At 44.0% G+C, this 24055-nt stretch overlaps 1 protein-coding gene across 1 annotated transcript in view; it reads right to left on the bottom strand.

Moving 5' to 3' along the window:
• Positions 1-24055, bottom strand: part of FARSB (phenylalanyl-tRNA synthetase subunit beta) — a 334706-nt gene that overhangs the window by 161964 nt on the left and 148687 nt on the right. The window contains exons 12-13 of the mRNA XM_086943878.1: positions 11281-11488; positions 7015-7095 (exon numbers count right to left, since the gene is read on the bottom strand). Of these exons, the coding sequence (XP_086800004.1) occupies positions 7015-7095; positions 11281-11488 (289 nt within the window). The remainder of the gene's footprint in view (positions 1-7014; positions 7096-11280; positions 11489-24055) is intronic.

Raw genomic sequence — 24055 nt, 5'->3', positions numbered from 1 at the left:
CGAGAATGGGGCCCAAGCCCTAGCAGACAAGCGTCCGAGTTCCAAGGTGTCCCAGGGCCATTTTAGTGGACCAGGCCCAAATCCGAAGAGCCTGCCGCACTTTTGAGAGTCCTGTGGCAGCCGCCTATCGCTGCACCACAAGAGTGGGCGCAACTCAGCTGAATGGCGGATTTTGGCACAGTGTACCAAAAGCGGGCGGAATGGCAACTGAAACGGTAAAGGGGCGCCCCACTACAGCAGACGAGCCTCCACCTGGGGAGGCCCGTTCACGCCGCCTCCCCCCGCCCCCCTCCCCGGGGCGCCCCACGCCATTTTTCGGAGCAGCATTGTAGGATACCAAAAACCAGTGTGGCACCCAGGTGACATCACCTGGGTGCCGTCCAGAACTCAGCACGTTGTGCTGCCTTGGGACTATTCGCACAAAAGACAGCTACTGACCATTGTTGCTTCTTTTTTCAAAAAAGTTTTTAAATGTGTTTACTGTTTTTGTTGCGTTGTATATATTTATAAGTTATTAAAGTTTTATAATCCTACTACTTTGTTGGAGTGCTATATATTTTTAAAGTGACACATAATTGTAAAAACTTTGATGTACAAAGAGGCATCCCTGGAATCTTCCGCTTCAGGCTCGGTCCCACACACCCTCACAGTGAGAATCCCCTCCCCAATCACAATACAGGATGGTTATCAGATAGTAGGAACGCGTGTGCTGTGACGGATCTCATGAGATGGGGGCCTTGATCTACTGTAACTCCTTTGAACAGGGGTGATTCTTTAAAGTTGGGGCCATAAACTACATCCGCACGGCTAGGTGATAGCCTAGGACCGGACTGGACAATTAGACACAGAGGAAGAGGAGTGTCAGAGGGTGCGGTAGTGAATAGGGTGAAAGGGAGGTGTCGGGCGGGCACAGGGTGTGATTCTCAGGGAAGAACAGCGCAGATGGGGGGAGGTTTATGGCCCATGCATGAGAGAGAGAGCGGGGGTGACCAGTGCGTGGGGGAGATGCTTGCGAGGGTGGGGAGCCATGCTGAGGATTGGCGACGTGCAGAGAGTGGGTCTGGTCAAAGCATCTAAAATGGCTGCCGTGCACGACAAAATTGTGGTATTGGAAAAAAGGCAAGATGGCGCAGACAATGTTTATCAATACGGATTAATTTATAACAATTATTTTTAACAAAATATTTACTCGCAGTGACAAAATGGCGGTCAACACTTCCTGATTTCCTTCGAATCGAACGTTAACAGACGTCACGCAGCAAAAAAAAAAAAAAAACGCTCACACGCAGCCGCTGGAAGACATGTATCAACATATATGAGCCTCCTCAGCCACCCTCAGAAAACATAAAAGGTCAGGATACGTCTCCCGTACCTCCTTATACCCTGTAATTTAAATAAAACGAAATACAAAATGGCGAATTCCCGTTTCGCTACCTGTTCGCGAACCGGACAGCGCTTCTATCGTGAAAAATCACATTTTTTTTTTCCCCACGGGACCCTTTATTAATCCCAACATCATCCCTAGTGGGTCAAGAGGGGTCTACCTTGCCCCCTTTCATTAAATTCCCCCTTCGTTTTTCTCCTCCTCTTTTCTCTCGATCCTACCGAGAGACAAGATGGCGGCCGCTCCGGACTGTTTAGAATGTTGACAGACACCGGAGAGCCAATCAGCTTCGCTTCGCAAAGCTCCGTTACGCGACAAGTTCGCAAACCGGAGCGCTACCCGGGACGCTGTCACAGATATATCTGTTTTTAAAACGTTAATTTCTCAAAATCCACTGGAGCACATATATTGAGACCCAACAAAGGCACATCGGGCTAACAGTCCCTACAATTTTGCCAAGTTTCGTGCAAATCCATTCAGCCGTTCGAGCTAAAAGTGAGGCCAAACGCCCTATGGAAAAATGAATGGGAAAAACGCGTTTTGGGACCCCCCTTTTTTCTCGGCCCCCCTTGACGAAACCCCCCCAAATTTTCAGGAGCTGCTCAGAAACAAAATGTGCCATTTTCCTGAAAATTTCAGCCGATTCCGTCCACAAACGCCAAAGTTATTAGACATAGAATTTTCAAAAGTCCCATAGAGAAAAAATCATAACTATATATACCTACTGGCTATCGCCAGTAGGATATATATATATATATATATATATATATATATATATATATATATATATATATATTACCTACTGGCGGTCGCCAGTAGGTAGTTATAGTTAGGATTTTTTTCAATGTTAAATCTCAAAATTCTATTTGGAATAACTTTGGCACCGGTTGACGAATCTGCCTGAAAATTTCCTGAAAATGGCCTCGTCGAGCTCCGGTTCTTCCTTGAAAGTTTGGGGGGGATACGTCAAGCGGGGGCCGAGATAAAAGGGGGGTCCCAAAACGCGTTTTCCCCATGTTAATTTCCATAGGGCTGTCAATTTCACTTTTAGCTCGAACGGCTGAATGGATATACAGCAAACTTGGCAAAATTGTAGGGACTGGTAGCCCGATGTGCCTTTGCTATGTCTCAAGATATGTGCTCCAGTGGATGTTGAGTAATTTAGGTTAAAAAAAATATATATATCTATAGGCGCTCTCCGGTGCGCGCACCGGAGAGCGCTCCAGGCGCGACACGCGACTTGCGCGCAGAAAGCTGATTGGCTCTTGGGTGTCTGTAAACATTCTAAACCGTCTGGAGCGGCCGCCATCTTGTGTCTCTGTAAAATCGAGACACAAGGGGTTTGAAAAAAAAGGGGCAAATGACCATAAGGGGGAAGAGTAGACCCCCTCTGACCCCCTAGTTTTGATGTGGGGGCCATAAAAGGGTCCCGCGGGTAAAAAAATAAAATAAAAAAAAAATCGATTTCCGCGGGGGGCGCACCCGGTACGCATACCAGAGAGCTTACTGGGGAGCGTACCATGGAGATAAAAAAATGACAGATTTTTTTTCACCAAAAAAATTGCATTTTTTTTATAAATTAGAGGTAGTTCTGAAAAGAACTTTTTTTTTTGATTTTGTTGTTTTATATTTTTTTTTAGACTTTTTAAAACAATTTTATAATTTTTTGGGATTTTTGTCAAGGGAAAAACAAAAAACAGGGATTCGAAAACGGCTCAACAGGAGCAAAAAAATGTGAAAATTTAGGGACTGTCAGGGCAGCGGTGTTGCTGTTTCTTTAGGGCAATGAGTTCAACACTCTGCTCCCCATAGCAGAGCAGTTCGTCACAGTCCGTGCACAGAAATTTGATGCCTGCAAACTCTGGCTGTATGTTAGGGACCATTCTTCGACGGGATGGTCCCGAAGGTGTTGCTCCACCAGTGGAGGTGCTGCCGCCATCTGTGGGTAATTTCCGTGCCAGCTCTCTGACACTCTCCCTCGCAAAGTTGTTTGGGTGTCTTCTTTTGACATGCCTGATTAAATTGGCATTTCCAAAACTATATTTTTTCAGAGGATTGCCTCTGGATAAAGTACTACTACATATTTTGCAGGTTACTTTTGGAGCGTTGACTTTTTTTGTCCTTCAGGGATGTTATAACATTTCCAGATGAAATGGATTTTTTTCTTCTGCCTAGGAGGGTCCTCCTCTAAAAATGCCTCGGAATCACTGCTGGATGACTCTCTTGCAGCCATTGCTGTAGATCAGGAAAGTAGGAGATGAAGATAGTACACAGAACAGCTCTTGCTCTCTCCAAGTACAAAGCAATAGTGAAGGAAATGGGTGGGGATTTCATTCTTTGTAAAAAAAACTGTTAGCAACCAATGAAAAGTGTTATTTTAGGCTCACATGAGCCGACGCGTTTACGCTGCGCGCTCCGGAGCACTTCCGGGTGCGTTTACGCGGCGCGATCGTAGGCGCTTGCGGGGCGCAAACGTGGCGCAATCGTAGGCGCTTCTGCGTGCGTTTACGCGGCGCGAACGTAGGCGGTTCCGAGGGCACTTACGTTGCGCGCCGAAGTGACGTCATCAAACTTTTACGGAAATGCATAATCATTTTCCTTATTTAAAAAAACTGATAATATTTGTATGGTACGAAATGTTTTGCATTATTATTAACTTTTCATTCATATTTTTTTTCACGAACGACAGTAGCGCTCTGGGTGCGCTTTCAGGTGAGCTCACCGGAAAGCTTACCGGAGAGCTTAGCTGAAAGCTTCCCGGAGCGCGCACCCAGAGCGCAAAAGAAAAAAATTATATAAAAAAAAAATGAATACTTACAAAAAAACAGCAAATTGTAAAAAAAAAAAAAAGGTTAGAAACTCGATATAGAAAGGAATCGGCATTTAAAAAACCTATGAAATTCACTGAAAAAACCATAGGTTTCACACCAGTTATAGTTAGGAATTAGCATTTAAAAAACCTATCAAATTCACTGAAAAAACAATAGGTTTAACACCAGTTATAGTTAGCTGGAAATTTTACTGACATAAAACCATTGAAATTCCCACGTTATAGTTAGTTGGACTCACTATAACTTGCATGTGTAATGCACTGCTGATGACATCACATATTACATCACTCATGACATGGTCAGTGACATCACTCATGACATCACTGATGACAGAGAGACTGACCTACTTTCACTCGCTAATATATGTATTCACTAAGATACACTTAATAAGGCAGATATCCAATCATTTTTTTTAAAAAAAACATCCATTAAGACAATAATTTAAACAAATATTCTTCCATCGACCTTAACATACATATATAAAACATATTTATTTATCTGAAAGACACACATTCACTGGATGGTGTCATCAGTGCATTACACGTGCAAGTTATAGTGAGTCCAACTAACTATAAGGTGGGAATTTCAATGGTTTTATGTCAGTAAAATTTCCAGCTAACTATAACTGGTGTTAAACCTATGGTTTTTTCAGTGAATTTGATAGGTTTTTTAAATGCTAATTCCTAAAATTCCTAACTATAACTGGTGTGAAACCTATGGTTTTTTCAGTGAATATATATATATATATATATATATATATATATATATATATATATATATATATATATATATATATATATAAATAATGGCCCGTGGTGGCAGGGCGGGCGCGAGGCATCGGGGGTGTTGTGGGGGGTCTTGAGGGGGTGTTGCGGCGGGGTTGCAGGAGGGAGGTGTCACGGGGAGTCATGCGTCTCTGCTCTCCTGTCTCCGACTCAGACAAGAACAGTAAGCAGGCAGTCACGCTCCCTCCCCTAAGCAAATCACAACATTGCAATGCAGCTTTGTGATTGGTATGAGCGCCATGCCACGGGCTCAGCTAGGGGCTGGGTGGGTGGGCATGTTCTCCATGCAGGCTGTAATGCAGCCTGCATGGAGAACGGAGAAAGTGCGCATGATTGCTTTGGGAGGCCCGAGTGGGCCGACCAAACAGTCATTGCGCACTTAAGAGTGGGCAAACTACTACTCCCCTGCCCTGTTCCGTGATGAGAGCAGCCCTGCCCAACGCAAAGCAGCAGGACATGAAGCATAACATGATAATAACTAAGTTATTATCATTTTATGTTTCTCACTGCTTAAAAGCAGTGGGGTGACACTCCTCTGCCATAGCGGAGGAACCGCCCCTGCTAAATGTGTGAATGGAGACATGATCTTTTGGCATCTGTATTTTTCATCATTTTTGCTTGCATTTTAAGAATTTGAGACATCTGGAGGAGTGATCAATGTTCTCTGCCTAGGTCGGGAGAAAAATCATTTTTAAAATTTTGTTTTTGTTGATGTCTTTCGTAGAGATAGGGGACAGAGTCATCTGCAATTCTGAGGAGAAGTGAGTTGAGGTTCTGGAAGACAGTGTGGATATCACTGGTTGCAGACAGGATTTTGAATATGCAGGTGATTTTGAAACCCAATTCAGCTCTTTCAGTGTTTTTAAACTTTCTCTCTCAAATATTCAAATTTTGCAGCAAGGGTACGATCACACAGGAATAATTGATACCGGAGATCGACGTGTGATTTGATCAACTTTTAAGAGAGGCAATGTTCTTAGCAAATTATAAATGCCAATTATGAAACAGTGTGTGGTACATTTAGAGAGAGTGTGTGTGTGTGTGTGTGTTGCTGTGGCATTGTAGTGTGAGGTTGTTAGCTAGAAGGAATGATGTAAGTTCAGAGACAGGGGGATCAGAAGGCTTATATTGTAAATGAAAGTCCAGAGAAGGACTGTTTTTAAGGACAAGAACATGTGAAAGGTAACAAGTTTAGTAACCTTGCTTGTTAAAGGGGAATTTTTACCTGGGGAGTGATCTAAACGGACAAGTCACAAAACATAGGCAGAAATGGATGAGATCTCAACTTTCAGAATTTCAAACTTTTTGAAGCGGTAGGGGGGATGGGGGCTAGCATAAGACTAACATACAGTTCCTAGGCAAGTTGTGTATGATGTTCAATAATTAAATCATGCTTATAAACAGTTACTCTTTTCCAGGAAAACAGTAATCTTCATTCACTAACAAAACAAACCTTGAGAAATGACAATTGGTCTGGTTTGACTGAGTGCGGACTGAAATAGTACAAAGCAAATCAAAAAAATAATTGCTTTCTTTATTGCATGCATTTATGATATAAATTATTTAAAGTCTTATGCTACAGTGATGTTTTGTGATGTAAAATAGTTCCTTGTTCTTCACAATGTAGGCATGCCATGGGAAGTGTAAAGCAACAGGAAAGTGCCAATTGTGTCAGAAAAGCGAAAAATGCTCTTCTAGGTGCACCCAACTCTACATATTTTAAAGTACTGGTAACAACTGGGTCAATGGTGAAGAGATGACAGATGAATACAATTTGCAAAATGGAAAACAACAATGAGGAGATATCCTCTTGCTCAGAGGAATAATGAAAGAGAACTGTTAAGACCCTGAAGTTGCTATTTATACTGTTATTTCCCAGACAATGTTTTAGGACATTTATTGAATCTAGTGAAAACACTGGAATCGGCAGTCCAATCTTTTTCAGTATTTTCATATACATAACTAGAGAATTCATTTCTGAAATAAAAATACCGAAGATATGATCAACACATACCAGAGCAAATGTCAGGGCTTCCGTAAATCCAGCAGCTGCCACATCTTGTCTCAGCAACTCTGTGAGTTTATTAAGAGGCAGCTGTGAATGGAGAAAAAAAAGTCAGTATTGTTCATCATTTGTCCAACAACATGCTGAGCAAAATGTACAAAGACGATTAGCTGCTCTGCTACATTGAGTATAAAAAATAGCAGCTGGTGAAGCGAACCCAAGGAGGGTTAATACAATCAAAGAAACTGTAACTTACATAGCAAATTAAAAAAGGTGAACAATATACACAATGAACATTATAAACAATTGTAGCATTCCAAGAAGCACAGACATTGTTCCCCATGTTTCAACGCACTTTGCATTAGAACACACTTAAGGCCTGCTATTCTCTTTCCTATTACTTTGGTCAGATAGAAGATCAAGTTGTAAAGGTAATGTGTGGTGTACATATAGTTCCTAATCCTATAATTTGTATGCTTCTACATATGATAAAACATGGCCAGCTGAACTTAAAAGATTTCGAAGGTACTCACTAAAATGGCTTATAGTGACATGAAGATATTAAATAAAAGAGGGGGCAGTGGAAGCTACACATCTGAATCGAAGAAATGCTAAGGAGTATGGTTCCAAATAAACCGTTTGTTTGTCAACTGAATTTCAATAATAGTTAAAAAAAAACAGTTTCTATATCACATAACTAAGGATCTTACCTCTCCTCCAGAAACCATTTTCAAACTAAAAGCCTCAATCCCCCTTCAGGAGGCTAGCTGGACTATCCCCTTTATTGCCTCCTCAAGGAACTGTGCTCAAAAGAGCTCAAATGGACCTAAAGCTGCAACCAGTAAGTAACCAGGTTGCACTGTTTCACCACCACTGATAAAAGGGTCAAAGTTGCTTAGAAACTTTTGGTTTACAATGAACAGCGATAGAAAGTGGCTCCCACAATACGCCAGAGATCAACAAAACACTGAAATAAATAAAATCAGTGGTCCTCGTCATTTAAGTCCGTTACAGTTACATCATGCAAAAATCAAGCACGGCGGACAGGTGCTAGACACTTCTTTGGTCAGTATGTTGATCAGGCCATGTCACTACATTTAAATTGACCTAGAAGTTATAGTTATTTAAACCTAGAGGAAGTTGTCTGCCCTCTATGGTATTCATGTAGATATGGAAATAGATAATAATGTACTTGTGTTGAATCCTAATTCTTTAAAAAGGAATTAAACAAAAGGAGGAAACCGATCTACACATAGGTAAGGTGCCATTTTGAAGTGAATCAACAGTCGATGCCTTTATGTCATCTATCTGTGAATTTCTATTAGTTTTTGATCGAAACAATGTATGTCCTATTATCCTAACTTCTAATTCATTTGACAGTTTTCTTTTTCAGATTTTAGGTATCAAGCATATAATTTTTTTTAAAGTTTGCTTCTCATGTTTACATTATATAACTGTGTTTGACGGCTGTTAGAAATGCTTGGTTGGTCCACAGTTAGCTTTATAATAGCAACTATATTGCAAACTTTAGTAATGTTTCTGCAGTAAAACAGTACAAGTACATCCTAATATCTCTGCATGAAAATAATTCAAATAAATTCAAACATTAAAGCCTAGATACGATACATATGTAGGATACATTTCCAACAAGCAATGAAAGAAGTAAGAATTCTGTTAAAATCAAAGAGAAGATTTTAATAAAACATTTTGGGTCTCCTAAAGAAGGCAGCGCCAGGACGCTCCTATTCAGGGTAATCGTTGCTCTTTATAAATATTAATTTCAATTCAATTAAATTCAACTGCTCGCAATGCCATTCCAGACAAAGACCAGATTATTCAAATCAGACTTGACCCAGTTTCCACAGAACAGAACATCACAAACAACCGGCCCATGTCCACTCCAGAAGGGTGTACAGGCAATCCCATAAGAGTGCAGTCATTTTGGGCCTAATCTGCGAGATGCTGCATGGGTCTAAAACCATGGTGAGATTGTCTTTGACCCATGATCTGTGTCCAGGCATACCGGCCATACTTTGGATGCCTTACTGATAAAAAGAAAAAAAGTGAACATGGAATGCTTACATTTATCTCAGCCACAAGTAATTACTCTGGACTCATTCCAGTCTATGGAAGTAAACTGAAGTTTATCCTTCTTCTCCTACCTATTTATCAGCATAAGACAAATTGTTGTCCTTGTCAAATACTACAGTTCCTAAATTAAGCATTCCACCAACCACTTTTTTTCTTTTTCCAAGAATTAATCATTAATTTCCTTATGCTAGTAGCAAATGCTTCTTGAGGGCAGTTTTAAAATCTTGTGGAAAAGGTGGTGCCTCAATCTTATAGACATAGAAACGGCCAAGAGTTTAAGAGAAGTATTCGTACTGTTGTGGCTTTTAGAACAAATACAGTTAAGAAGATCAGGCATAAAAGAGGGCATTATCTCTCTTTAGTACCAACTGGAAATGTAAAGACAATTATTCCAGTGACCCTGATTATATGGGAGGATTATTGTATGATAGATGCAACTGCAAAAGAACCTTTGAGGTAGAGTACTTTATGACAACTATCGGAAATACAGTGGCAGGTTGAGAATGGGTGCTTGGGAAAGATGTCAGCAACTTTCAATAGCAAAAAGAGAACTTGCTTTTGACAATTAGTATTGGTGGATAAATAAATAACACAGTTACATTAAGATGTAGATCATTTTAAACATCAGAATTGTATTTTGCTTTTTATTGCGTAAAATATTCTGCAAAGTGTTTTAAATAACTAAGAACACCAATCAAATCTTGTTTAAAGCTCCTAAACACATTTTCAAAATAAACACTTACAAATGTTCTTAATGTTTCGAAGGTTTACATTTTAACAGCTTCAACATAAACTCCAAAGTGACTTTTGCATCTTTAGAATAGTTTTCCAACTTAAAATGTATATAGGCATTTTAGAACATTGTGTTCAAATTACAACTTTTAGGAAGACAATAAAGCCTTTCCCTTTTCCTAATGCCACACATGATTTAAACGAATTCAATTCAAATTCCTATCGAAATTCGAGGATGTTTTTTCACCAACAAAATTGTAATTTCCAAACTGTAACCAGTTCTTCAAATTGCTAATTAAAAACCTAAACATTACAAAAAATCAAAATAACTTTGTAGAAAATTCAGCTATCTTTAAAAAAAAAAGGAAAAAAAATCAGGTCATTCATTCACACTTTAAATATCATGTCCATATTGAAGAACATTTAAACAACCAACTGCATTTGAAAATGCATCTTAAAATAGTATTCGACGAAATTATTTGCATTTCAAATTTGTTTCCAAACACCATAAACACGTTTTCACTGGCAAAGTATGAAGGTTTCATACCCCATTTCATAAGAAAATTAGTAAACCCAAGTAAAAGGTTTATAAAACACCGTGGAGAGAGAAACTGTGGGCAAAAAATGGTTTCATAATTTAAACTACTCAATAATTCACTGAGCAACGAATCTTAGTTATAGTTCTTAAGAGGTCAACTTGTGAAATCAAATATCAAAAGAGCGTCCATCTTGTTTTCACATAATGTAAAACCATGCTACACAATAGGCAAACCCTGACAAGAAGTTCACTTGTATCTTTCTGCATTCTTTCCCTCTTCCTGTTCAGCATTCACAACTCCCTTAAGAAACATTTTAAGCCACCTTAAAAATGACAAACAAGATAAAAAATATACATTAAGATCACACTAAACTGGCTACTACCACTAACTCTCTGGAGGGGGTCAGGGGACCAGGATAGATTGGGGCAATCTCAGCCTCTGTACAAACAAAAGGAACCAACACATGCTCTTCACTTGGATCCGCTCAGAAAGCCACTGAGCTTTACAATAATTCCAGTTGCCTGTCAAGGTACAACTGAGCACGTATTACTAAACGTAGGGCAAATATACTGCACTGAGAAGAAATCGCAGAACGATATTCGTTTTCATGACATGTCTCAACTTAGGAAAAAGGAGTGCTTTTTAAAGAGTAGAAGTCTGTAGTTTTTAAGACATAATGCATGTGGATACATTTAGTGCCAGCCTTACAAAGAAACCTCCAAGAAGGAAAACAGGGCTTAAATACTTACAGGTCAGGGGCATCTGTTTTAAATCCTCTCTATGGCGACAGCCCCTGGAAGCAGGTCAAAATATTGTCTCTCGTATATGCTCTGTTTTGTTTCCCCTACAGCCTTTCTGGCATCCCTGGCTTTTTAATGACAATATGGAGACTTACTTAAGAGTGCAATCTTACTTGATTAGCTATGGTGTATGTTTTCGGGATAGTCATCTGAATGTTGTTATAACCGTAAGCGATTGCAGCATCTTCCACGATGTCACATGCATGAATTACGTCTGGTCGCGTGGGTGGGATTTCAATCTCAAGATGCTTTCCATCTTTTGCCACTTCACTCTTCAGATACATCCTCGTCAGAAGCTTGGCAATGCTCTCTGGAGTCTCACTAGAAAAAAAAGCATACCATAACAGTTTTTATTTTGTGTATCATACAGGTCTTTCTATTTAAGATGATCGTCTACCACATCAGCCACACAATATTCAGACACTGTATATAGTCAGTCATTTATAAATCAATAAAACCGAAGGTATCCGAGAGACTGTGTAACACAAGTGCACGCTAACAAATAGGGAAAAAGCAGCATGCGGATTTCTTTGTCTGGCAGTGTACCGGTCACGTCCCTACAGATGTTAGTGTCTGCAGGATACATCTGATGTTTGTGCATGAGTGTGATGGCCCTGTAACTCCCTCTGTGGCTGGCACACCTAGTATCCTGAGATGGAGGGAGGTAACCCGCACCTCTGAGCAGCTGAGAAGTGGTGTCTGGCTGTGAGTGAAAGCACAAGGTGTGGACTGGCTGGCTCTTTCCTTGCAAGTGAGTGGCTGTGAGAGTATTCTGCTGTTTTCCAATTCAGATGGAGAGGAGATTCCAAGCCAGCAGACGGGCAGTATTGGGCTTCGGTCCCATCCCATCCCACCCCAAGTAAGAGCAGATGATAGTATTCCTCCTGGATGGTCCTATCCTGGGAAAGGCATTCCTAGGAGAAGGGGCAAGACTGTCTTGGATGTATGGACTGGAAGGTCCACACCAGAGCTCAGAATACCAAGGCAATCCTCATCTCTGCAGTGGAGGAGGCAGGCGTAGGAACAGTGAGGCTGTCTGCAGCTCGCAACCATCAGACTCCAGCAATAGTAAATGAGCAATGCATGGTGGCACACCACAACAGGGCAACCAACCTGGGTGATGAATGCAAGCACATGTAGGCCCCCCTCTCCGGGTACAGAGTTGGGTCCTGCCCCACACTATGCAAACAACCGGTTGCAACTTCATTTTCCTAGCTGGGGGTCCAACAAATAGCTGGTTGGTGGATCCACATGGGATCAATCCTATCAGTCTTTCTCTGACAATTTTATGACCTGTCACTCAGGGAAGGTGACGCGCCCGCTGGCTTCCACTTTGAAGGCAGAAGTGCCCTAGTACTGAGCAAGGTATCATGAAGAATGGCAAAGTAGAGTCTCATTCCAGAGTATTTGAGGTCTTCTAGCACCAGACATAAATGTGAGGATGCAGGGGCGGAATCTTGGAGCTACTGTGACACACAACAAGTATGACCGAAGCCTTTAAATAGACTCTAAATGAGAAGACATACACAACATAAAAGGAAGGATGTAAAAGCATCCCAAAAGATGGAAAATCTTCACGTTGCTTGGCACACTGTAACATTGTTTATATATACGTCTACTTGCTAAAGTCGGTCAGTACCTGGCCTGGGCACTGAACCACAACAGGCTCCACATTGGTGCATGCGAGTGCTCCATTGTGTTTTAGAGAATCATGGCAGACTTAGGCATTAACTGATGTGTCGCATAAGGCATCAAAAGCATTCATTTACAACAGTGCTAAACTGTTATAAAGGGTCTAAGATAATGGACAATCTAGGAATGATTGTGCCCTTATTAGCTTTAATGCAGACTTGGGAGGACTCAGAGGTGTGTACTGCTAGATGGCTCCTCAGGTTGAGGACTTTGAGGAAAATGTCTTTCTTCAGCTTCATGTGATCAGACAAGGATAAGGAAATATGAGGAGGGTATCGAGTACCTGCACACAACATCGTTTATGTATGTCTAAAATGCAAAACGGTGAGACTTTGTTGCATGTCCATTAACAACAAGCATTAAACAATACGTTGTACAGGTTCATTATCTGTCATAAAAAAATAAACATTAGCTCACACAGAGGGAGAGAACTCCGCGCTGCAGTGCTATTAAAAGATGCAATCTGCAGTGTTCAATAAAAAGAGTCAACGATTCGTCGCCGTGGTTACAGTTCATACGCAACAATGTACGTCAATCAAAGCATTACGACCCAGTAAATCCCATCAGCGAAGGCTGTCTGAGGGAAGAAATCCCACTGACCTTTGGGGCTTCCACCGGGTACATCCAACCACATGTACTGCGTTGCATCTGCACAATTCACAAGCAAGTAGTGAGGTGCTTCAGCCTGGACCCTGAGACTTTTAGGGATGTTTGGGGAGTGCAGTCAGTCTCAGAAGACTGGCCCCCCTCCACTCTATGGTACGTGTGGTAAAGGCTATGTGTGGTAACAGCCGCGTTGTGATGGCTGTTACACCGCACCCTGCCCTAGTCATCGCCTCAATACCTTGCTAAAACCCGGCGACACCTCACTTTATCGGGGTCAGGCAGGGGCGCATCTAGACTCAAACTTTTTGGGGGGGGGGGTGATCTGCATGGTACACGTTCTTTGTAGCAGGCGCATTAACTCTCTGCACTGTGTGGGTGACAGGAGTGCCCATGTGAGTGCACGGTGAGTGTTGCAACAGTGTGAAAGTAGGGTGAGAGGAGTGACTGCTGGATGAGTGAGGTGACCATATGAATTTGGGTGCAGATGTAAGGGCAGAGTGGGATGAATGAATGTATGGTTTAGTGATGGGCTTGTTTGAGTGAGCTTGCAGAGTGCGCAGTGAGGGAGACAAGTGAGTAAAGTGTCACATGAGTGTAGGGCGAGTAGTGTGCTCATGTAACTGCAGGGTGAGGTACAGGGTGAACACCGGAAGTGCGTTCAGAGTGATCACTGAGTGCAGAGCGAGCGGAATGCTCATGTGACTGTACGGTAAGTCGAGGGACAGCAGTGTGACTTCATGGCGAGTGGCATAAGTGCAGTGTGGTCTCCGAGAGTGCAGGGTGAATGGTGTGAGAGCTTGGTGATCAGTGTGAGTGCATTGTGATCGCTGTGAGTGCAGGGTGAGTGTGAAAGTGAAGGGCAAGAATGAGGAGTGAGTTGTTTGAATGCAGGGTACATTCCCAGAAACTTGAAGTAACTCAGCATGTTATTGTGGGCTGGCGTAGGGTTTTAGATACAAGTTAAACTATTGGTATTATGGCTTTATTCAGGAACGGATTGGTCGTAGCGGGCAACGGGCGTGTCGTGGGGGGCCGGAAGGGTGGGGCTGGTTTTGGACTGGTGGGGGGCGTTTTTTGTACAGGGGGCCAGTTTGCAATTAAGGGCCCCTGTACCAAAAGCTGCTACAGTGTTTTCCTTGCGCAACCCCTACCCACCTCTCCTCTCCTCTCCTCTCCAGCATCCAGTCCAACTCAATTGCCAAGGCCGATTTGCGTTCCCAGTTCGGCCCTGTTCAGGGATCGAGGGTTGAGGAAATAAATTTCCAGTCTTGTGATTAGGGTTGCCAGCTCATTATATTGATGTCCCAGGCTGTACAAAAATAAGTAGTCACCTAAAGCCGTATTTTCAGCACTTATCTGTACATACCTGAAACAGCAAATATAAATAGGAAGCCTTTTTAATTGTGATCAAGGGCTGCCTGAATGATCCCTGACTGATAATTAAAGGGAACAAAGACAGAAAAATCACATTACACATGAGTGCATACTTTATTTATAATACTATTTCGGTCCTTGCGGGCTCTTTAAACAACACGTCTGGCATTTTTTACACGTCTGGCATTTTTCTTTTGGCAACCCTACTTCATATTCCTTTTCATGAAATGCATTCGCACACTATGGCAGTAAAAGTTAAATACAAATGTAAGGAATAGGCAGAGTGGGGGCCAGGGGCTACTGGAACCAGAAAAAAAACTAAGCCTCTGTAACCCGTTTACAAAGGTATGTAAATATGCAAATGGTCTTTCAAATACCAGTGAAAAACTCGGATGCAGGAGAGAAGACTCCAGACACTGCCCAGCCAAGACCCCAGCAGCTCAAGCTGCAGCAGCCCGGGCTGAGATACACGAGAGGGGTCTGAAGCCCTTTTAACCCTATTGGCGTTGCGTGCCTGACCACATCCATTCTCATGGTGGACGCTGCGCATAATAAATAACTGGACAGAACAAAATGCAATTTTTCTGAGTAAGACCCACGAACCGTTTCACATTACATGTACACTGTCCGATGATTGAACCATCACTCTTACAGGAGTGGGTGAGAATTAAGAAGTGGATTGTATACAAAGAGGTAATTCAGTTCTTCTTGAATTCGTGCTTATTATAAACATAAGGCGCTGTTTAACATTAGGTGGTTAATAGAAATCCAGCTGCATCAACAACAATCTAAACAGAAATGCACGCTGAAGGCCAAAGCTCATTAAGAACAAACGGCTATTCTAGTAATTCTTAATTACGGGCCCTCTCTATTCAGATGGTGTGACAACAGTGCCTCCTAGTGGAGAGTGTCAAATGCAGGGAGGAGGAGTACAAAAGAATCTGTAGCCTCCTTTTAACTTTACCACCATTTTTGCACCCTCCATTGGGTGGTGGTATTCTCACATTTTCTTTCCCCAGACACTTTGTTAATGGAGTGATAACTGATATGTCACGTTAACGGATGCTGGCATTATCTCAAACGTTCACTCGTCTCGGCTCTTAGGAATCAAGGAACAGTTCTCAGGCATCGCCCACATGAACTCTTTTCTTTTCACTCCTTGATGTGGGGGGTAGGGGGCTACGGTTGACGTCTTAGAACAGGACCTGAAATAAAATCTAGAATATTATGAACAGTGAAGCTCGAGGTACGCTTTGACAGCAAAAAGTACTGCATTTGGAGCATGTCAACATCCGAGCACGCTCCAGGAGGGTAACCACCACTCTCGTGAACTGGCCAGCTGGTCCATCGGTACCAAGGAAGGGCAGGCTGGGTGCAGAGCAGATAGGGCAGCCGGGTGGCCTGCATCAAGATGTCCTAGCGTTTAGGAGTAGTCAGCTTGATGAGGCGATTCCTGGACAGCTGGGCCACTCACAAAGTGGGTCTCGACATCCCTCAATAGGTGGTTGCTTGCTGGGCAAGTGGAGTCCGGATTAGACTCTGTCTCGGTGAATGGAGCAGAGGGTCCTGTGCCTAGGGCATTGGTGTGGCACACCTCTGGTAGATCCTGGTGCTTCCAAACTAGGAGGGGAGACAGGTTTGATCCTACGGTGCTGGCGGACCACTTTTGGTTCCGGTGCTGCGTCAGTCGCCGGGGAGCAGCAAGTCTGGAAATCAGGTTCTGCATGTTCGGTGCATGCGGACAGCAAGGGAGTAATACCTCTACTCAAAGGGAGTTCTTTGGTTTCCTTGTCAAAGGCTAAAGGGGCTTCGGGGTACTTGGAGGCCTCACAGTTGCCGGACGTGACAGCACACCACAACTGTAGAGTATTTAAGGCTTCAGGCAGGGTTTGGCGCCAATTTTTTTCTTCAGAAGAGCTTCAGACCACGGGTCTGCAGCTCTTTGTCATTATTTTATTTTTTTCCATCAAATCTAAAGTTCAGGGTCCAGGGATGCCACCAAAATACTAAATTTAGGGGCGTTAAAGGGGGTGACAGGTAGTAGCCAATGGGCTGCCTACCTCTAGGGTGTCTACATCCTCTAAATGACCATTTCTTGTGGGAAGGGGCACTACCCTGACTCTAATTGGCTAATTACCCCTCAAACCAAGACGGAAGGAAATTAAAAGTGGGCTCTACATCAACTGCCCCACCTTAGGGATGGTGCTGGCTGAATGGTAACATACCTCCTATTTTAACTAACGTTCCTACCTGTTCTCCCGGCAAATGTGGAGCAGAACAGGGGGGTTGGCATCCTCCACTATCTGGAGATGCCTAGGTCGCATTTCCAATGCTACAACGCCTTTGAAGCTTCTCCACTTAGAAGGCCATCCTGGCCTGGGGAAGGTGTGACGCAACTTCTCCCAGAGCAGGCTTTATTCCTGGTCTCTGAGAGCGCTGGATCACACCCCATGAGGTCAGAAACATGTATGGTTGTGGCAGGCTGGCTAAGACTAGTCAGAGACCACACCAGTGCTTGGTACCAAACATCTTAGGGTGCAGTGAAGCCACCAAGGAGCTAGGAAACTTGTGATGACAAGTATCAAGCCTGTGTACTCTCTATGGCTTCCCTGTGCACTTACAATATCCAAGAAGGGACTTAAGATAATATAGGGCCATATATGCTCATGTACATATGTCCAGTTTTCTCTGCACCAAGACACAGCCTGCAATGGCAGTCTGCTTGGTATTGGTGAGAGGTTCCCGGGGTGGCACAATGTGTGCTGCAGTCCCAGTGATTCCTCTTCAGTCCCAATGCCCTAGGTACCAGAGGTACCAAATACTATGGGATTGAAGGGGTGCCTGAGGTTGTGCCAATTGTGAAAACCTTTTTGGGAAAGAACACTGGTAATGGGAACCTGGTTAGCAGGGACCCAGTGCACCTCAGTCAAAGTTGCATCAGAAAACAGGCAAAAAGTTGGGGGGAGGGGTGGGAGTACTGCCAGAAGAACCCAGTTTCCCACAGAAAGGTAAATGGATGGAGGGGTGGATAGAAATACGGATCGAAGGATGGATGGCAAGTGAAAAGAATGGATGAATGAAAGAGTTTGCGTCCATAGCACCATGTACTGCTATGGATGCGGACTGTGCAGCCATAGCACCATGTACTGCTATGACCGTGGCATTCGCTTCATAGTTCCATGTACTGCTACGGACAAAGAGTTTGCGTCCATAGCACCATGTACTGCTATGGATGCAGACTTTGCAGCCATAGCACCATGTACTGCTATGACCGTGGCATTCGCTTCATAGTACCATGTACTGCTACGGACAAAGAGTTTGCGTCCATAGCACCATGTACTGCTATGGATGCAGACTTTGCAGCCATAGCACCATGTACTCCTATGAACGTGGCATTCGCTTCATAGTTCCATGTACTGCTACGGACAAAGAGTTTGCGTCCATAGCACCATGTACTGCTATGGATGCAGACTTTGCAGCCATAGCACCATGTACTCCTATGAACGTGGCATTCGCTTCATAGTTCCATGTACTGCTACGGACAAAGAGTTTGCGTCCATAGCACCATGTACTGCTATGGATGCAGACTTTGCAGCCATAGCACCATGTACTCCTATGAACGTGGCATTCGCTTCATAGTTCCATGTACTGCTACGGACAAAGAGTTTGCGTCCATAGCCCCATGTACTGCTATGGATGCAGACTTTGCAGCCATAGCACCATGTACTCCTATGAACGTGGCATTCGCTTCATAGTTCCATGTACTGCTACGGACAAAGAGTTTGCGTCCATAGCACCATGTACTGCTATGGATGCAGAATTTGCAGCCATAGCACCATGTACTCCTATGAACGTGGCATTCGCTTCATAGTTCCATGTACTGCTACGGACAAAGAGTTTGCGTCCATAGCACCATGTACTGCTATGGATGCAGAATTTGCAGCCATAGCACCATGTACTGCTATGACCGTGGCATTCGCTTCATAGTACCATGTACTGCTACGGACAAAGAGTTTGCGTCCATAGCACCATGTACTGCTATGGACGTAAACTTTGCGTCCATAGCACCCAACAGCATAAGGAGGAGAGGTAGCCAATGAGCTGATGCAGCCACATGAAGAAAACTGTTGTTTTAGATATATGATGATAATTGATCAACTGCTGCTTTTAAACACCCATAGAACAACATATATGTCTTCAGTTAGTTTGGAATGAGTACGTTTAGAAAACGAACACAAGCGTGTTGCCTATATAACATGTAAATTATTTTGTCCTGGGGTAGGGTAACCCCAGTTCACCCGTACCAGGCACAATGCTCAGTTTCCATATTAAATCACCACATTTAGAGGTAAGAGGCAAATACATAAACACTCAAGTTTGTGACCACATCCTGTCCTCCTCTCAGCAACGATGAGATAAAGGAATCTGTAAACAAAGGGCGCAAGGTGCCAATTAAATAATAATATTACATAACCTAACAGAACTTGTATTTATAAAAACGCACATTCACCACAAGGGCACCCCCGGAGTCGAAAAGAACAGATCTTCCTCTGTTTCCAACAGTGACCTAGGGCGTGGGCTCAGGCACACCGAGGCACTCAGCATGTTCTTCCTAATGACAGATCACAAAGTGCTTCCTGGAACAGCAAGCTCTTCAGATCCAAGTCATAATGCTCCAAGAAATGCCAGACAATATTTCCAAGAATGAAGTGTCTAACACCAAGAGCTGAAGCCATGATTTAAACGGCCCCCTTTCAGAGGGTAGGGTGCAAGATACTTAAGTGAATATGAGGGATGATACCATTCAAGATACTTGGCACAGGATGTGTGTATCATGAATAAGAGCATCATATGTTGAGAACCAGGCACGAGACTGGCACTGGGTTTTAATAGCATCGTGGATCAATAGGGGCAATTGTAAACGTTATAAAAAAAACTTCCACATAGCGGCGACATGTGGCACCCAAAAAGGAAACATGTCCTTGCACACTGAAAGCACACAAAGTAAATGCCTGTAGTTTTTTTTTTTTTAAGTGGCAGGACTAGTTCATCCTAAATCTGTATTCGACTATAAATAGAACCATAAATAGAGCATAACAGGATACACACATCAAGAATATAAAAAACAGCATATACTCAACGTAGATAAGAACAGTAAAACATTATGAAAAACAGCGGTCAAATACCCCGTTAAAAATGCCAATCCTAATGTTAAGATCCCCCAATAGCAACAACAAAGTTAATTAATCAGGTCTGGAGAGCCTCGATCTCAGTGCATGTAGGAAGGTGGCTACCTGACTATGGTTACCCCAGATTTTTTGCCTTGTGTTTAGCTGGTTTTCAACTTCGTTGGGCTGGTTCCCTGCTGACCAGGGCCCCAGGCTATCTGCTCTCTCTGTAAAATGGATTCCATGTACCCTAGGTGGGCTAGATTGGCTTGGGTCACCTTATCAGCCCCTGTACAGAGCACTATAGGTGCCCAGGGCATAGGTGCAACCAAGGCCTACCAGGGGCTGCAGCATATCTTTTGCCACACCTGGCTGGCTATCTAAAATTGACACAACTGGCTGATCACTCAGCTGGGGCAAGGTGGTGTATCACCCCTTGCTTAGATATAGTATGCCTATATCTAAACCCAACTGGACACATATATACCTATCAGCCACTCCTATGGCAAGCCTTAACAATCCTGGAGGCAGAGTGCTTGGTTTTATGTGAGATGGTGCTCTAGCATGAGCTGAGCCTGTCTGCAGCTGTCGGGACCAATTCCCTAAGCTGTTCCGTGATAATGCCATACCATATACTATTAAGTGCATTATAATCCTCGCAGTTATATGTTAACTTGGGTTTGGCTTTATCAAAACATGTCGTGTAAGGTGACATACGATTTGGAATACTACCCCCTCGCCAGTCCTGGCGACGGGGGTAGCATTCCACCCCTCTAGAGTGAGACGACATGTTACTTTGCTAAAACGCGGTTGATTTTAAAAGAGCCTCAGATCCACAAAATGGATGCTCCTGCCACAGGCACAAGTCTGACCTCCTGCAGCTGACCGAAACTCAGCCAAGGAGGCCTGGAGAAAGGGTTTCCTGTCACAGGGAGGTGTCACACCACCCCAGACAGGAGATAGTGGATTGTAGCAGGGAGGCTTGAAAGAAACCAGACACTGCCTGGGGCGCACAAGGCTGCCCCTTGCATAATCCGGCCAAACCGGTTCTGGGGCACACCAGCCCCTGTCCCAGCGCGGCCTGGATCAAAGGGAAAGGGGTGTATCCACCCCCTTCCTGGGTCCCACCCAAAGGAGGGGACCTAGCAGGTAATCCAGCCCCCTAGATTGGTATAAGAATGGGAGCAGTGCCAACGCACTCAGATTATCCTGATGAAACATTTGAAACGAAACTCTGGACCCTTCGACATCCTACTCAACGTAGAAGACTGAAGAATCTCCCTTGTGGTCAAGGAGTGACCACCCTGTGCAAACAGGCACCATCCAGCACCTCGACGTCTGCTTTGTTGCAGTTCCCGCAGGAACTCGAGCGACAGAGATCGACGAGATCAAGCTTGCCTGCCTTCTTACAGCCCGATCCACAGTCCCTGCAGAGCTGAGACCCGTGGAGGCGACCGGAAGCGTGGGGCACGCCATCTTGAAAAGACCACGGGGCGCTGACTGTGCAGCCCACGAGTGACCCTCGAAGCTGTACACCGGGGTATGAGAAGCCCCAACCCTGAGCCACTTTTGCACCGAAGCTCACCCCTCTACACTCGACGAGTGCGGCGTGGGGCCCTTCTGCTTTCTTTGGCTCGACGCGTTGGCCCGGTCACTTGCCAGCTGGCTTGTGGCCCCTGTGCCGGCGAAAACCTAAATACGACTTGTGATTCGGGTTGCTCCAGACTTGCACCCGCTCCTCTGAAAAGGAGCACCCACTCTGGCCCTCCTGGTCCGAGTGAGAAGCAATCTTCCAGTTCCGCGTGGATTGCTCTTGCCAAGTGTTGTTTGCTCCGATCTTGAAGCAGACAGCGCCGACGGTGAGAGCCTGCGTGGGACAGCTCGTGACCCGCTCCTGGACGTCGCAGATGCCCCAGAGCCCACGTGGCAGCGGAGAGAAGCTCCTTGACAACCACCTGATTGCGCCCGACATTGCCTGGTTCCGTCCTGGTTCCACCCTGTTCACTGCTGAGTGACCCAGACTCTGTCCCCTCTGCTTACAGGTACTTTTCTACTCTGATCCACCCTTGGATCACACCGGACACTTCTCCTTCACATCGCCTGCAGCATCTTCAGCTTCAAGCACCAACAACCTGCGCGACGAAATCCGACGCCACTTCGACCCTATGCACCCGCTTCCTGTGGGTGAGGTAACTCAGCAACGCCGGTGTTCCCACACTGGTACACACCTCTAGGGTCTGTGTCTAAAGTTTTGTCCTTCTAGGTTTAGCGGAAGTATCCTTAAACTCTACTTGTGTAACTTTTACGCACCATTGACTTTACATTGGTGCATGTGTGTGCTTTAAGCGCTGCACCCGAATCCCGCGGGCTTTTCCCGACTTCAGCATTGCTTGTCCCGACTGCTCCCAGCGATTCCCTAGGCCCTAGGCCTAACCATTGTTCGATTGGTATCTCTTATACCACTTTCTTAATATATGGTTTGAGTGGCCACCCACCCTCATCCAGAATTGTGAAACTTTCATATGTTATACTGTGCTTTTGATTTAACGCTTGTGCCCCTTTGCTCATAAAGAGTACTGGGGATTATTCTAGTAATAAATACATATATTTTTATAATATATACTTGTGTGGTGTCCTTTCATTTGGTATTACAGGATTGTGATTGGTAAAACAGCTCGCTTAACACGACCTCTTGAGTTTAGCCTTTAAGGCTGCTTAGTCTATGCTACCATTAAGATAGCTTGTCTATAAGGTTGACTTACAACCAGACACCATAAGGGATTGTTTGGACTGATACAAGGTGGTTCCAGAATTGGAAACATCATATATTAGCATAATAAATTCTGAAGCCCATGGGAGACCCCAGGTGTACCTATGCCCCGGGTACCCTCAGTACCATATACTTCGGACTTGTAGCGGTACACCAGTAGCTAATTGTGGAAGTGCAGAAGCACTTACCATGTCAAATTCAGGGAGGAAGCACAGTGACTGGGGTCCTGATTAATAGGATCCCTGTCAGACTAGTCAAAACACAATGACACCAAGCAATAAGTGTGGGTAACAAATAGAATATGCCACTGCACCATAGTTTTAATCAGCTCTAGCTGTTCTCTTTGTAGGTACTTGTGTTCTAAAAACTGGACCTTCAACCTTTTCAGCTCCGGAGGCACAGGGAATAGCGGTTATAAAATGCATCTTCCCTGACCAGACTGACAAAGACAGTCTTCACATACGGTGGAGGGACAGTCAATCAGAAATAATCTGCCTGTTCAGCTGAGCGCCCTGTCCAGCTCAGATCTTAATCCAACATAACATGGGCCTGAGAGGTATTATGTCACCTATATATTGTATTCCTAGCTCATTGTGGATAGAAAAGGCGGTGTACTTTTTGGGACCAGCAACATACATCTCAAAAACATGTTTTCAGCAGTCTGATTATTGTCAGTTCTGGTGTAAACACATACCTCACTGCCATATAATGCCCTGGAGACACGCTTAGCTTGATAAATCTTAGCTAAAATGCTGGGTGACCTAGAGCCTAACCTCTGGGCAAAACTGGACACTGCCCTGGTTGCCCAAGCTCTTCTATCCCGTGCTCAGTTAAGGGCTTCTAGTTTTTGTTAGCGTCTAAGATATGAGAAGACCAGGGCTTTAACCAGGAGGTGATCTTCCACCTTAAAAGTTTTTGAACTTGTGGACCGGGGCCAACTACCATAACATATGATTTTGTGAACTTTTCAGCAAGATCCGAACTAGCCATAAAGGTGACACACTTGTCCAACAATGGCTGCAATCCCACGGCCATCTGTGACACGAGAACAACGTCATTGGCGTACAATAAAACCGTAAGCAATCTCATCCCCACCCTTAAACAATCCGCCTTCAGTGAGAGATGGGCCTGTAACAACCCATTAATATAAATTGTGAAGAAAAAAGGGTGTGGCTGCATCCCTGGCAAACACCCCTTCTAGTGCAGAAGGTCGGTGTACAGTCCATGCCCTGAGAATATTGCACCCAAGCAGAGGTGCAGGTGTGTGAATCTGATAAG

Source organism: Lissotriton vulgaris, chromosome 11 (assembly GCF_964263255.1).
Source record: "Lissotriton vulgaris chromosome 11, aLisVul1.2, whole genome shotgun sequence".
Taxonomy (NCBI): Eukaryota; Metazoa; Chordata; class Amphibia; order Caudata; family Salamandridae; genus Lissotriton; species Lissotriton vulgaris.
This window is presented reverse-complemented; position numbering and strand designations above follow the sequence as displayed.